Below are 16,937 nucleotides of genomic sequence, written 5' to 3'. Positions count from 1 at the left end.
TGATACTAATTTTTTAAAAAAAAAACAGAAAACTGTAATCAAACATGCTTTTTATTTTTTAGTTTCCAAGCATTCAATGAAGAAGAAAAAATAGTAAAAAATAAAGCAAAGTTAGTAACTCAAGGTGATACTCAATAAAAGTTATAGACTTCACTTAAACATTTTCTTCTATAGCTAGATTAGAAGTTATGTGCAGACTTCTTGCATTTACAGTACAACATCATTTTAAGTTATTTTAAATAGATGGAGTAGTGCATTTTTAAATAATTTTATAAAATAATTTTTTTTGTAAAATAATCACCTAAATTTGAAGACATAACATTTTTAAATCACTTCTTTAAATGGTTTGAAATAAGTCCTAAGAGTTTGCTATGATTCTTATTTCAAAAGTTTTTTTTAAAGAAAGATACAACATTATTAAAGAAAATTTAATCGAAATTTTATTATAATTTAAGTATATATAATGGTATGGTCTACTAAATTTATTTGGAGTAATTGATAAATATTTTCAAAAACTAAATTTGTGGGCATAATTGGATATTTTGTGACTTTTAGTTTCATATGCAATTTGAAATATTTCAAGTATTATTAAAAATTTCGGGGAGGTTATTCTCAATTCTTTTATTTAATTCATTAATGATGGATTTTTAATTTATTTTTAGGTCATAATTACTAAATAAAAAACATTAATCTAAAATAAAAAAAACATTAAAAGGTGGAAAAAGTAGTAAACTGTTAAAATCGATTAATAAAATAACCTACATCTCTAGTGTGATATTAAAAATAAATCAAGTCGTAAGCCATTTTAATAATCAGCTTAAAAAAACTTATTAAAATAAGTTAAAAAGAACTTGTAACCACTTCGAAGGATCCCCTAAAAGTATCATTAAAATTAAAATTATGTGCAAAAAAACAATCTCCTGTGTACATATGTTGTATAGCTTAAGAGTGAACAGTGCTAGAGAGTAAAAAGGGAAGCAACCGGACATTCAAGCTCAGCTGCTCTAGCACATGTACATTTAGATTTATATTACTTCTGAAGTGAAAAAAGACAAGATGAAAATTACAGTGCATCGTATACGAGTAAAAGTTGCTTAATCGATACTTCCAAGTTAAATCCCTAAACCGCAAGATTTAGATGACAATTTGTTACCACTATCACAAAGTAACAAACTACCATATTCAATTCTACTTTTTAGCAGTACTCTATCAATCAACAAGCTCTCAGCTGATGATTGAAAACTATACTCATCTAGGTCACAATAATTTGACCTCATAGTTGATGACTTCAAAACGCTTTTTTCGAACTTTTTTATGTATTGTTGGATGTCTTGTTGAACTGCAGAGGTTTCAGATGGCTTCTGTGCAAGAGAGAAGCAGGGTTTGCAATTAATTTCTGCGCTGCCAGGTATTGAACTGACTCGACCTCGAATAGTTCCCACAGCATCAACGCTGGCATACGGATGTGAAAGGTCATAATGGGTATTCACGGATTGTCCCCGAGTGGCATCGTCCTGAGAAAAAGTTAAAGATTTATTTTTAGAATTCCTCTGAGCGAGTGTAAGACTAAGACAATATATAACAATGTCAATGTCAAGGAATTCAAAAACAAGTTTATATCACCAAGATTTTTTCACCGCTTTCTTTGTCATAAACCTTTTACATTCAATGGAATGGAAAATAAGGAATCAGAACCCATATTAGCACATGATTTCATCATTGAAAATTGACGCATTTAAACTTTCACGATCCCACATATTTAAAGAGTGTGTGTGTTTGTGTAAGGGTACTTGTATAAGAAATTCTTATGATTAGTTTTGAAATCCACGTCGATAAATTGTACTGTTCTCCCCTAATTACAATTGGCATTCCTATCCCCTAATTACAATTGGCATTCCTATCCCCTAATTACAATTGGCATTCCTATTGTTCCAAAAGTTCCACTCACCTCCTTTCAGATTCTGACACGTAGTTGTTATAGGGATAAATGTAAATAAGTGCATTGCCAAAATTCAGTTAGGGAGTTTTTGAAATGCATAAATAGATGTTTCTGTAATTGAAGGCGTAGATGAAAAGTTTTATCTCTACTTTGTCTTGAATCTTTCTCTTCTATCAATTCTTTCTATTCTTCCTCTTAATTTCTCTATTTTAACACTGGTATCTAGAACTTTCAATAGTATAATTGGTTTCAAGGGTGAGAGCGTGGATGTGGGGGTGAAGTGACATGGGGATTGCTTTCTCGTAGAAGCAATAAAACTGCGATTTGGAGTCATTCTTGAAGATCCCATGAAGGAATCGATGCAATTGAAGCAGATAGATGATCTACCTAATTAGCAAGAAGCATTTGACAAATTTGATTTATTAGAACTCAACGACAACAAAAACTTGGTTGCTATCTTGGGGGCCTGAAACCAGAAATTTCAATAAGGGTAAATTGTTGGCGCCCAAATCTTTACTCAAAGCATTTAGATTGGCTAAAAAGAATTTGGAATTACTAAACAAGAGCGAAGAAACATTCACTAGTATTTCCAAAGACAGGGTGGGTGTTACAAGAAAATGGGGTGGAAGTAAAGAAAAAAAGATGAAGGTTGATGATAAGGGTTTGAATTCAACAACAATTAAGAATCAAAAAGGGATCTTGGGTAAGCCCAATTTACGATTTCAATCCAAATTAACTCCACGAGAATTAGATGAACATTGTAGCAAGAGGCTGTTCAGTCATGAGAAATTTTTACATGGCCTCAAAGAAAGAAGATGCAACTATTTGTGATGGAAGTAGTAGAGGAAAGAGAAGATGCTGGATTCAAAGAAGATGAAGGGGTAGTAGAGGTAGAAGAGGAGACAGATCCTGTTGTTTCTTTGAGTGCAATTCAAGGAGAAACAGGAGTATCAGAGAATTATTATACCAGGAGAATAACAGGGTGGATTGGAAAAAAAAATGTGTTTGTACTGGTGGACAGACGAAGTACTCATAATTTCATTGACACCTAATTGGCAAAAGCTGGAGTGGGACAGTTGAGAACAACTAAGCCCCTAAATGTAACCGTCGCTAATGGGGTTAAAATGGAAGATAAAAGTAAGTGAGGACCAGTGTTGTCAAATGGCCGTTATGGCGGCGCCATGGCGGCCGTTACGAGCATGGCGGTAACGGCCGGCCATGGCGGAAATCGTGATAAATGGCGTTTTTTTTTAAAAAAATTGGATTTTCTGCACTTTTGGGCCAGACCCGACCCGACCCAGCTCAGAATCCAACTGCCTAAATCTAGGTTTTTTCTCTCTCTTCTCCTTACGATCTCACTCTCCCTCTCTTTGCAATCGCACTCTCTGCGATCTCACTCTCCACTCTGCTCATCTCTTTGAGCTCCCTCCATCTCTCTCTCTCTCTGCGACCACTTCTCTCTCTCTCTGCGACTGCTTTCTTTGAGATCTCGTTGCTGAGATCTCATTTTCTTGGGCTCTTTGTGTTTTTGTTTGGGTGCATTTCGGTCTGTATCTCCGGCGACTGCACCATCTTCGGTGACTCCAACCTCCATTTCCGGCGACTGCACTTCCATCTCCGGCGACTCCATTTTTCTGGTAGCTATTTTTTTTCATTTTTCCTCTCAGTTTTTTCTTTATTTCCCCCATTTAAATTTTACCCTTTCCATCTTTCAATTTTTACCTCTCCCACATTTCTATTTTTCTCTGTTTTTTCTCTGTTTTTCCTCAAAAAAAAATTCTATTTATTTCAGCTACTCTTAACATGGCTCAACATGAGTCTTCATCAAATTGTTCAAGAACTTCTAATCGTTCTGACCCGGGATGGAAATATGCTCATTCGGTGAAAGATGGAGATACAAACAACATTGTATGTAATTTTTGTGGAAAAGTTATGAGTGCGGGAATCACTAGAGTGAAACAACATTTAATTGGAAAGAAGGGTAACGTGAAAGCTTGTCCCAAGTGTCCGGAAGAAGTTAGAAAAGAGATTGAGACATATCAAAAGGAAAAAAAGAATCAAAATAATTTTGAGATGCCAAATGTGAGAAGCTTTGAAAGTATAAGCTATGATATAAGTGAGGATGAAGAGGATACCCAAACCCGTAGCGTTGCCATTGAAAATCAGAAAGGGCCAATGGACTTGTTTTGTAGAAAGCCTGAAAGTGCAATTGAGAAAAGAAAAAAGGAAAAATTGAGACAAACAAATATAAGAGAACGATGTGACAAAGAAGCCAAGGCAAGGATCCATCAATACATAGCTCGATTTTGGTATCAAGCTGGCCTTTCCTTTAACCTCATTAAAATGAAGAGCTTTCAAGAAATGCTTACAGCTGTTGGTGCTTTCGGTCCAAATTTACCAGCTCCAAGTTATCATGATATTCGAGTTCCACTTCTAAAGAAAGAGCTAGAATATACCGATTCCCTCATGAAAGATCATAAAGAGCAATGGAGCAAACATGGTTGTTCCATAATGTCAGATGCATGGACCGATCGAAAGCAAAGATGCTTGATTAATTTTTTGGTCAACTCTCCTGCTGGTACTATGTTTGTGAGGTCTATTGATGGATCTAATTTTGTGAAGACCGGTGAAAAATTATTTGAGATGCTTGATGCTCTTGTGGAAGAGATTGGAGAAGATAAAGTTGTGCAAGTGATAACGGATAATGGAACCAATTATGTCTTGGCTGGTAAGATGTTAGAAGCGAAAAGACCACATCTTTATTGGACTCCTTGTGCAGCTCATTGCATAGATCTTATGCTTGAAGATATTGGAAAGCTTCCTTTGATAAAGAAGACAATTCAAAGGGGAATATCGGTTGTTGGCTTTATCTACAGTCATTCAAGTACCTTGAGTTTGTTGAGAAATTTTACAAACAAGAGGGAATTGGTAAGACATGCAGTTACTCGATTTGCAACTTCTTTTCTATCATTAGAAAGACTTCACCAAGAAAAAGCAAATCTTAGAAAGATGTTTACTTCTAAGGAATGGTGTAAAAACAAGTTATCAAAGGAAGCTAAAGGGAAGCAAGCAACAAAAATTCTATTAAATCCTGTATTTTGGAATAATGTGGTGTATACTTTGAAAATCATGGCTCCTCTTGTCCGGGTGTTACGTTTGGTTGATGGAGAAAGAAGACCAGCTATGGGGTATATTTATGAAGCAATGGAGAAAAGTAAAGAAGCTATCATGAAGTCATTCAAAAATAATGAAAGTAAATACAAAGATGTGTTTGCAATCATTGATTTTACTATGACAAATGGACTTGTCAGCTTCACCGTCCATTACATGCAGCTGGTCACATTTTAAACCCAGAATTTTACTATGACAACCCTCAAATTGAATTTGATTTGGAAGTTACAAATGGGTTGTATGATTGTATCAAGAGGTTGGTGCCAAGTCGGGATGTGCAACAAAGTATACTACTTGAATTACCAATTTACAAGAGCGGTGGTGGTCTCTTTGGGTCCGACTTTGCAAAATCACAAAGAAAAAGCATTGCTCCCGGTAATTCATCAAATTCTTCAATATTTTAATTTTAAGGTTATACTTCATCTTCAGAGTTATAATTTGTCTTTCATTTTATAGCTCAATGGTGGAGAATGTATGGACATTCAGCTCCACATTTGCAGCAACTAGCTATCAAAATTTTGAGCTTGACATGTAGTGCATCCGGATGTGAACGCAACTGGAGTGTTTTTGAGCAAGTAATTTTTTATCTCTCGAGCCTACTATTTTCTTTTATAAATTAGAGAGAAACTGATTAATATTCTTATAATTAAACTCACGTTGCAGATTCATTCAAAGAAGAGAAATAGGCTTGATCACAAAAAATTACATGACTTGGTTTATGTGAAATACAACCAACAACTCAAAGAATGTTACAATCTTAAAGATGTAATTGATCCAATTACACTCAATGATATTGATGAGTGTAATGAGTGGTTGGTTGGAAAAATGGATGATGATGCTCTAGATGAGGATGCTGGAAATGACTTAGTTTTTTATGGTAACAACACTTTAAATTGGACAACTGTTTATGAAGCTTCTGGAATTGGAGAGCCTACAACATATACTAGGCGTCATTCTAAGAAAAGAAAGAATCCATCAAGTGGTATCACTATCAAAGCTGCAAAAGTTTCCAAGATTAAGGCATGTTCAACAACAAAAGGAAAAGAAAAAATGGTTCTTGAAGATGATGATGAAGAATTAGAAGATGAAGAAATGTCGGAAGAAACAGAAGATGAATTAGAATTTAATCTTCCACAATCTGAAGGAGAAGAAGAGGAGGGATATGCCTTGGTGGATGAGAAAGAGGATGATTATGTTGGAGTTGGAGTTGAAGAAGAAGACTAAATTAATAATCTTTATTTTTATTGTTAACTTGACATTTGATAATTATATATTTTGTATTTAATTATACTTTAAATTGAAGGTTATGTTACATATATTTTTAGTTAATTATTTTCTATTATTTTCTGTGACCTATAGTATTTTTTTATATATTTTATTACATCCGCCATAAATTTGCCATAACCCGCCATGGCGGCCGCCATAACTTTATGGCAGTTTTTTGAGTTTCCGCCATCCACCATTAATAACATTGGTGAGGACGTTAAACTAAAAATGCAAGGTCTTATCTTTAACACCTAAGCAATTGTAATTCCTATAGCAAGTTGTGATATAATTTTAGGGATGCAATGGTTAAGAGAAGTGTGGAAGGTGTTTTGGAACTGTCTTAAATTTATGAAGGATGAAAAAATGGTGAAGTTAGTTGCAGATAAACCATATAGTAACAGAGGGATCAATCTTTATAATGTAGTTGATTCCTATTTACCAAAAGGAGCTTTGTTGTGCAATAAAAGGAGAAGTTGAGAATGACACATCTGAGGAGTTAAATCAGTCATTAACAAATTTTACTGAGGTATTTATGGAGCCTAAAATCTACCCCATTTTAGGGGCATACATGGTGCTAAAGGAAGGATCCAATCCTATTAGCTGCAGACCTTATAGATATCCCCCAAGTCAAAAGGATGTGATTGAGAAAATGGTGAAGGAACTCTAGGATTCTAGAGTGATACAAAATAGCTCATCTCCATTTGCATCTCCAATTGTTTTAGTGAAAAAGAAAATGGTAATTGGCAGATGTGTGTTGATTATAGGGGACTAAACAAGATGACTATTAGAAGTCATTTTCCTATTCCAATAGTTGAAGATTTGCTGAATGAATTGAGGAAGGCTATGGTATTCACTAAGCTGGACTTGAGAGCTGAGTATCACTAGTTTCAGATGAAACCAAGAGATGTGGAGAAAAAATGCATTTCAGACGCATTCAGGCCAATATGAATTTGTTGTCATGCCATTTGGCTTGACAAAGGCTCCCTTAATGTTCTAAGGTACAGTGAATGCTATATTTCAGCAACAGTTGAGATGATATGTACTTGTATTCTTCCACGATATTCTCGTTTATAGTGAAAATAAGACTACATTTACAACACCTATGAACAGTTTTGACCGTTTTGAGGACTAACCACTGTTATGTTAAGATGAGCAAACATTGTATCTTTATGAAAAATGTGGAGTTCTTGGGGCATTTCATATATGAAGGAGTAGCAACAAACCCAGTTAAGGTATGGGTAATTAAAGAGTGACCTGAACTTCAAGATGTGAAGCAACTGAGAAGCTTTGAGGGGCTGGCAAGATACTATAAAAGGTTCATCAAAGGATTTATAGTATGATAGCAGCACCTTTAACTGATGTTGAAGACGGATGCTTTTCAGCTGGGGAAGGAGTTTTGAATAGCCTTCAGTTCACTTAAAGATGTGTTAATCAATGCTCCTATGTTGGCTTTAGGAGTCTTGCAAAAGTAATTTGAAGTAGAAACAAATGCTTCTAATATGGGAATAGGAGTTGTCCTAATGCAACGAAAACATCCAATTGCATTCATTAGCAAGATCAATCCTAAAAACTTAAAAATCATTTACTATCAGTCTATGATAGAGAGTTGTTGTCTTTGGTGCATGCAATTAGTAAATGGCACCTATACCTATCAATACAACCTTTTATCATTTTAACAGATCAACAAAGTCTAAAGTACTTATTGGAGCAGCGTTTGTCTGAACCAAAGCAGTACAGATGGGTAACTAAGTTGACGGGACTTCAGTATGAGATCAAATATAAGGGTAAAGACAACTTGGTAGCACATGAACTATCAAGAGAAAGTCACGGCTCAAGTGGCAGTTTCTTGTGTATCCACTCATCTGTGAGAAGAAATACTAAAGGGGTATAATGAAGATGCAACACTGATACAATTGAAGGAACAAGTAGAGTCACAAGCATTCCATGATCCCAACTCCCAAGTACCGTAGTATTGGAGGAGTTCTGTAGCAAAAAAATAAAATTATGATTCCCAAGGGGCCTAACCTTAGAGAATTGATCTTACAATGGCTTCATTCCTCACACATAGGAGGACATTCAAGCATTAAGGAAACTCATCAAAGAATCAAACAACCATTCTATTGGAAGGGTTTATTAAAGGATATCAAGAAGTTTATACGAAATTGTGAGAGCTGTTTGTGTTGTAAATATAAGACAGTGGCATCACTGAACTTGCTACAACCCTTACCTATACCAGAGGGAGTATGGTATATAATATAGCCATGGACTTCATTGAAGGGTTACCAAAGTCCAATGGTAAGGACACCATTTGGGTGATAATAGATAGGTTCAGTAAATATGCACATTTCATTGCACTTCCTCATCCATTTTCGCTTCACTTCTAGCCGAAATCTTTTTGAAGAAAATTTATAAACTTCATGGAACCCCAACATATATCCCAACTTTCTTTTTAATACACTCACCTGCAATAGGTGCCACCCCATCTAAGAATTTTTTATGATTATTTTTAAAAAAATATATTAGAAAACCATTCACATGCTTAGTAACCTTTCTAGAAGGATCTTCCCTAATAATATTGAGAAGGTATCGTCCAATCTTGTCAATGATAACCAAATAATTACAAATTTGCAATTTTCTTTCACCAAAGTATTCTGAACCATCACAGATATCAGGATTTTCGTTCCCACCCTCTTTGGTCACTCTCACAATTTGGTGTGTGCATGTGTGTATGTATGTACACGCGTTAGTGCGAGATATTTTACAGTCACAATTAAGCAACCTTGATGAATTTATTTCAGGTCTAATTTGTATATCAGCAATTCAGCATGATAAAGCAAACTCTAAAGCTTCAAACAAGTAACATTGTTGATCAGCGTATATGACATGCCCTGCCCCTTTGATGGATTATCTTATAAGAATTCATATATCTTAAACCTCATTCACAGATATGTATAAATATGTTAGTAACATAGCATCTCATCCTTACTAATGATTCTGTATTAATTTCTTATCACCAAGATAATAGGTTACAAATATTGGAAAAGCTTTCTTTCTAACGCATCTGAGAAGTTTGCTATGGATTCCGAAAAATATTATACAAGAAAAGAATATCAAGAGGGAGCTGTTAATCAGTAAGGAAACGACTGATGAAAGTAGAAAATGAAGCATTTGAACTTGCCTCAGTTAGACATCCATGGCCATCAGATGGAGTATGAGGACCAACCAAATTGAGTGGGGGATCCTCTTGGGATGAAAAGTCAGAACTATCAAACGTTGATAGTGATACACACTCATCAAAATAAGCCTTGGCATCTTCTGCAAGACGTTTTGACATCCTTCTTCTTTCAATGCTAGACTGTCACCATGTTTTTAGTTCATTAACAAAGGAATTGAATCAAACAAAACAAAAAATAAGCACACCTACACAAATAGTAAGCAATAGTTCCCAAATATCTATCACAATAGCTACAATATCATCTTCTGCAGCCAGATAGCTTTGAGATGAATGAATTAAAATACAAAATACATATAAGTTAAATAAAAAATTTAGTCCTTATATCTAAAATTCTTTTTTGTTTTAGTCCCTATATAAAAAAATTACAATTTGGTCCCTACCACTACCATTTCTATAATAGAGTTAATATACTTTTAATGCAGGGACCAAAACAGCAAATAATATGTTTATCCGTACAGACCAAAATGTAGAGCTTTTAATATAGAGAGACCAAATATTGATATCTTGACTTCAACACATGAAAAAGATACACGGTATTTTCTAAATATTTTTTAAGTTCATGCGGTTAGAAATCATACTTTTTTTATAACAAAAGGAAAGTATAGAAGCTTCAATCCATCCATGAAAAATTTATTAATGAAGATTCATAATTAAAAGTTAAAATTTTATGCTTGGTACAGGTCTAAAAAAGGACAAAAATTTCAAGATTTCATCCCTATCCTTTTGCTTTTAGCCTTGCCAGGCAAATCTTTCCTCTGTACATATGTATTTACAAAGAATGTGGTCCATGTACAACAGAAAGAACCCTTATGTTTTAATGGGAAAACTATTAAAGAACTTCAAACAAAGTTAGAAAAGATGCGGCTAAACAAAATGCAAAAAACACCTACTTTTCTTGATGGACGAGACTTTTGTACATTAGGGGTCTTTGGATATGGAAGAACTTCTTTCAAGATTCTATCCAGTTCATGCCCACGATGTTCTTCAACAGCCAGATCTGCTCGAAGATTTCTAGCTCGCTCCTGGGACTGTAAATATGACAAGGTCTACTTAATAAAGTGCAATTTAAAAGATAGGGTACTAGAACACAAATACACAGTATAACTGCAAGAGGAAAAAAATATATTAACAATGTTCTTTGTTTAGGGAAGTGAAAGCGTGGGGAGGGGAAATGAGGGAGTTAAAATCTGTCCCCTCTCATTTTTGTCTCTCCTCCAACATTGGGAGGATTCGAAGAGAAGGAAAAGTTTGGTTTATAATATTCAGTGAATATTGAGAAAACTTTAGATTTTATTTACCCTCCCATCACCTTCATTAATATTTATAAGGATACAACAGTATACTACTGTTATTTTCCCTTCCATCCCCTTGTTAACCAAACAAGGGCATCCATTCCTTCCTTGCCCTCCACTTCCCTACCCTTTGCTCCATTAAAATCCCTCCCCTCCCGTCTTTTGAACCAAACATGGTAGGGAAGATTTTCTGTAGCTATTTGATCTGTACGGGGAAACAAATTGGTGGTTCCTTTTAGAGTTGCCATATGAAAGTATAAAGGGGCTTCAAAATAATTGTTCTAGGGCAACAATGTGTCAGGTAACCCACATTAGTAGTTAGTAGTTACAATGTTAGTTACCCATTAGTAGTTAGTTGTAATATGTTAGTTAGCCTGACTTAATTAATTAGGCATGCAGCCTATAATTAAGTAGAAGGGAATGAGGAGGGGAGATCTTGTCAATTGTGAGAGGTAGCGCCTTTGGCTAGGCAGGAGCAATCCCTCGAAGAAATGCAGTGTTCTATCCTTATAATTGGGATCATTCCTTAATTCTTCTTAATATGATTCCCAGCTTATATCTCCATTATCAAAGTTTTAATTTTGGAGCTGTGGATACATCTTGAAGCTAATCCAAAAGTTGTTCAGATTAGCAGAAATGGAGAAGCAAGTTCTTGAAAAATTCAAGAAAGAATATGTGTAGACACCAGAATTTGAAGGAAAGGAAGCCTGTTGGTGGTTGATTACTGTGGAACAGCACTTAAAAGCCACTGCAATACATGAAGAAGAAAAGACAAAAGGTTGGGAAGGTTATGCAGGGATGTGCTTTTGTTTGGTGGTCTGTGCAGAAAGAGGACAATCCAAGTGCATCATGGTGGGGTTTCTTGAGGGCTGTGCTCAAAAAATTCAAGCCTGAATATGACCCAAATCTGCCAGTTTCGGGTGAAGATCAAGGTTCTTCAGTGGAGGAAAAAAGAAGAGAAGATGTGGTCTTAGACAGAACAGAACCAGCAATTAGCAACTCAAGGGCAAGAAACAAATACAAGAAAGCTACAAGAATTGCAAGAAATCCAACAAAATCATCCCAACAACATTCTGGTCAAAGTATTAGAAAACAGAAAGAAGAGGAAAGTTCCTGAGATTGAGAATCGTAGTGGCAAAGATGACGGAGAGATGAGGGTTTCTTTGGTTTGCAAAGTGGAGGCAAAAATTGAGAGAGGACCAATGTTTGGCACAAAGGAAGAGCAAAGGACAGAACCAACAGCAACAATGAAGGTTTTGGGTTTGGGTAGTATGATCAACCCATCACAGAAGCAAAATAAAGTGGAGGATTTTGATGATCATCTGCTGCAACCATGTGCAGTAGTGCAATTCACAAGGGAGCCATGGAATCTCAGCATAATTACAGTGCCTCCAATTCTATGTTCATGGCCAAACACACCCGAGAAAACAGAACACTAAGGAAGCATAGGGGTATTCACATGTTTGTGTGGGACCTAGGAGGAGTGGAAGCTAGTTTTGGGCTGCAGGGTGGAATTGGCTTCAAACAGAAGGAAACCCACTGGAATTTTGTTTAGCAGTTACTATAGTCACCTTGAGTACAAGGTGAATGTTTAGGAGGTGAGTATTGTTAGATAAACCACATTAGTAGCTACCATATGTTAGTTTCTAATTAGTAGATAGTTATAAATTAGTTAGCTAGCTTGACTTGGTTAATTAGGCATGCTGCCTAAAAATTAAGTAGAACGGATAGAGGAGGGGAGGTCTTGTCAATTGTGAGATAGTTTGGCCTTTAGCTTGGGAGAAGTAGTCCCTCGAAGAACTGCAGTGTTCTATCCTTGTAATTGGGGTTCATCCATAATTCTTCTTAATATGAGACCCAGCTTCTATCACAATGACACCAAACCTCAAACTCAACTATGAGATGATGACCATTTACTATGCACTAGAGGAAAAGATTAAAAGTGAAAAAGAAAGTTAACCATACTCCATCAACAAGTATAAAGGCAATATCACCTCTTCAAGCTTTTTGGCATACTCTCTTCTAATTTCCAAAACCAATTCTACTGCACCAGGGTTTACTAAGTCTGGAGATATCTCAGCCACATTAGTAATAGCAATTGCAGTGGCATTGTTCCTTTGGATAGCCTAAAATTCCAGAGTGAGAAACAATTTAGAAAATAGTATAAAACTCCCTTTTACAATTATTGTAGTCTAATTAAAAATTAGACATACATGCATCAAATAGCACTCAACTATTCACACTTTGCAAGTGGTGATGAGCAACCAGAAATTTCAATTACATAATCATAAGCAGCTATAAAGTAAGAAATAGCATTAGTATGCACTTGCCCAAGAAAAACTAAATGAAACTCACAAGAAATGCAGGCATTGAAACGATTCATGTAAAATGCAAAGTTACACAAAAGTAATATCTCTGGACCAGTTCAATTTCCACCTTTGAAAATGTGAGACCTACAAGGTTTTCCTCAAGATCATATCAGTTGAAAGTTTACAATCCATTAAGGGAATGAACTGCCATGCCTTGCTATGCAGCTGATTCTGTTATAATAATGATTCATAGGTGTCTAACCGAACCTTTGCTTTGATGAATTTCTACATGTTTATATTATTGATGTTAATTATTATACTTAGACACATATACAGAGATTTCCATTAAATATGGGCAGACTGTATCAATCACCATCAGTTAAATCAATTCAAATAGAGCCAGTTGACTTGAAGATGGTAAAGAGAAAGTCAGGAGCTCATGAAACATACACTTTCAAGGTCAATCTGAATATCAGAAATAGCGCGCCACACTTCAGAACGAACTGTTTCATATATATCACTGGCTTCTGGTAGATCTGCTTGCACTAACTGCAGAAGTCGACCCAAACATAAAACAAAAGTTATCTATTTGTTATCAAGAACAACTACCAATTTTCGGCCTAGTCTTATAGTATGGAAGCACTAAAGTTTCTGCCTAGGAAGAATAATTTGTCACGGATTGAAATTTCTTATAAGCAGGAAAGATGATCAACATCAATGAACCATAGCAACAAGTATTATTTTAAAAGCACACATGATATGACCACGTGCATGACTTTGTTTGGATATCTAATGGTGGGAGGAGAGAAATGGAACTAAAATTACCACAATATTGTTTATATATTTTCTATAGAATAGATTATAAAGGAAAGTTTTAATCTGTATGGAAAATGAACGGAAAGGTAAGACATAAACATAAAGTTGCTTCTATCCTATACTGCCAAATTATAAGGAAACACAAAATGATGTAACAGATGGAATAAATGAAATAAATTCAACAATGTTCCATTCAATGTCACCATAAATTTCCTCCAAAGTTATATGCATCACCACATTAGTCGTCCAAAAAAATTTTATCACCAACTTTAGAGATTGTTTGAAAGGGAGGTTTTAGAAGGAAGATGAGGGGACAGCAAACTTTCTATTTTAAATAAATATATTTTAATTTGATAATTTTTTAATATTGAGGATATAAAATGATATATTAACATAAATATATTGTATTAATCATTAATTTATTATATATAATTTTATTAAATTTTTAAAAAATGCATTACCCTTCCTTTCTCTCCAAAAACCTCTTCACAAACACCCCCTTAATGATCTAGAATGTTACCATACTACCTCATAAGATTTTGACATCAAATTAGTCCCTGAAAAACTTTTAGAAATGTGCTGACATGTAACTCTGAATAACAATTTTAGGATTTACCATTTAGTAATAAATATTATTTTATTCCTTCTATTTGAATCAATCCAAACATAGTAGTAAACAAGCTTTCCTATACCTCACCTTCATCTGTTCAAAAACTGCGTTGATAGTTTTCTCATCAGAACCAAATCCAGAACTTGCTGTCGAAGCTTCATCGTCACAATTGTGAGTTTGCAAATTAGACTGTAGGACAAACAAAATGAGCATTGAACAATAAGTAAATTAGTTCTAATCTCAATCCTTTCTAATATGCCCCTGCTGAGAGAGAAGAATGAGAAACATAGGATGAATCTGTGAGTTTTGACTACTCAGCAGAACATATATATCATAATAGGGATCATTAATACAAAATATACAGTTCCATAATTATCATAATTACAAAGATATTAATTTCTCTATTTACAGTATTACTATAATTACAAAATTCCAACAGCCCCAAATATACACTAGTGACACTAGCAAGGGAAGAAACTTACCAAAGTGGCAGCAAAAGAATCCAAGACCTCAACAGATGAATGCCGACTGGACCATGTGTGCAAATCCTTCATTTGATCTGTCACACCATCCTTACTTCTTCCAACCAAATCACCTTTTCTATTACTCCCCGCTAACTTCAAACCACTTCCATCATTACATTCAGCTTCACTCTGTACATACAACAAATGTGAAATAAGTTAAATTCCATTCATACCCTTCTTTCCATGTCCCACGTTATCAAAACAACAAAAACAAGTCTTAACTCACAAGTGAATCTCCAATATCACACCTACGAGATACATAGGTCCTAAAAACTGAAGAAAAAAAAAAAACAGTTGTAGTCCCAAGAAGTAAGAACCACATATGTTAGTGACCACATGTAACATGTTTTCTTTTGGTAGATAAATTTTAGGGGAGGGGATAGTGCCCCAATCAAATAATAGACGGAAAGCCTTGGGCTCAAAGAGTACTGATGACTTACATTTACTTAATTTCAATGAAACAAGGACTCAATTATCCAACCTATCAAATGCATGAATCTATCGTGTCCTACCACTAGATTTGGGGTTTCAAAACACACAAATGTTGTAAAAACATAAATAAGCAAACTTTCATTCATCGATTCAAATTACATGTACATTTTTTTTCAAAGCATTCCATTAAGATGGACTACATTTAGAACATCAAGGACTAAAGTAAATTTTTTGTATTATCAGCCAGTAAGGGAGTCTTTGGTTGCAATAAATTCTTTCTGTTTTAATTTTTTATTTGCACTTTTAAATATAAAAGTTATCCTATTTCAGTTTTTGTTTTCAAATATTTATACAGGAAACATTAAAAGCAGAAAAAAGTTATTTTCAGTATTTTCTGCACAAAATTTTAAAAATAGAAAACATTAATAATAAAAAATAAAGTGACAATTTGTACCCGAAAAATATATATTTCTGAAACCAAACATCCCTAAATTTCTCAATACTACACTCAAAATGTCATAAAGACACAAACAAGCAAAATCTCATTCCTGGATTTATATTATATTTAAAAAAGAACAGCATAAAAACCCAATTTGAAGGGGAAAAAAAAAAAGTTAAACTCATTGGTTTATAAATATGTCGAATCCCATTCTAATCCTTATTGATCACAAATACATGACATAGCAGTCCTTTTCAGTAAGATATATTAACCCAAAAATATCAGTATAACCTGCATTTATGATTTTTAGAAATTACTGATAATATTTTATATTATCAGATATCTAGCTAAATTCATGGGTATTTTACTCAAACTTTAATAAACTGTAACAAAAAGACCAATTGAACCGCGTGCATACCTCGGATGTGGAATAGTTCAGATGCCGCCGCCTCGAAACCGGACACTGCGAAGCTGAACGGGTGCGGCGACCCGAATCCGCTCGGGACAGGGCCCGACCCGGTTCGGCACTTCGCGCCACGGAGCGCGTGGAACTCGCGGGCGTGGAAGTTTCTAGAAGAGTTTTGGAGGATTGGGTTTGGTCAAAGAGAGGGTTATCCCTCTTGTTGAGGAAATCGGTGGAAATGTCCAAACTGGTCCTCGGGCACGCGCTCACGCTCCTTGACCTGCGACTCGGATTCGGAGCTCTGGTGGAGGGTCTGCCAGAATATGAGGCGTTGGAAGGAGTGGAAGAAGATTGGGTTCCCCTTCGCGAAGAGGATTTGAAGGCTGCAACGGCCATTGTAGAAAGTTCAGAGAAAGTGTAAGATAATGCGAGAAGATGTGAAATGTGGAAGATAATGCGAGAAGATACTAAGCGCGTTTCCATCTTCGGATTAATCGGAAT

At 35.1% G+C, this 16,937-nt stretch overlaps 1 protein-coding gene across 2 annotated transcripts; it reads right to left on the bottom strand.

Moving 5' to 3' along the window:
- Positions 1-869: 869 nt before the first annotated feature.
- Positions 870-16,937, bottom strand: LOC113865017. Of its 2 annotated transcripts, none has more exons than XM_027499326.1 (8): positions 16,452-16,937; positions 15,121-15,291; positions 14,726-14,827; positions 13,663-13,761; positions 12,898-13,029; positions 10,502-10,639; positions 9,555-9,731; positions 870-1,514 (listed from the first exon to the last, which is right to left on the bottom strand). In XM_027499326.1, the coding sequence occupies exons 1-8, from the start codon at positions 16,917-16,919 to the stop codon at positions 1,113-1,115; spliced, it is 1,689 nt and encodes a 562-aa protein (XP_027355127.1). In that variant the 5' UTR covers positions 16,920-16,937; the 3' UTR covers positions 870-1,112. The 2 variants fall into 2 exon arrangements, with proteins under 2 accessions (XP_027355127.1, XP_027355128.1); XM_027499327.1 differs by having other exon boundaries at positions 1,331-1,514; positions 9,551-9,731; positions 16,452-16,930.

This window comes from Abrus precatorius, unplaced genomic scaffold (genome assembly GCF_003935025.1).
Source record: "Abrus precatorius isolate BTA unplaced genomic scaffold, Abrus_2018 Scaffold4, whole genome shotgun sequence".
NCBI classification, from domain to species: Eukaryota; Viridiplantae; Streptophyta; class Magnoliopsida; order Fabales; family Fabaceae; genus Abrus; species Abrus precatorius.
This window is presented reverse-complemented; position numbering and strand designations above follow the sequence as displayed.

Coding starts and splice junctions, on each gene's coding strand:
- LOC113865017 (XM_027499326.1), bottom strand. CDS start 16,919: ATGGAAACGCGCTTAGTATCTTCTCGCATTATCTTCCACATTTCACAT. Junction 13,030..13,662: donor TTCAGATTGACCTTGAAAGT/GTATGTTTCATG, acceptor CTGGAATTTTAG/GCTATCCAAAGGAACAATGC. Junction 1,515..9,554: donor GCCATGGATGTCTAACTGAG/GCAAGTTCAAAT, acceptor ACTTTTTCTCAG/GACGATGCCACTCGGGGACA.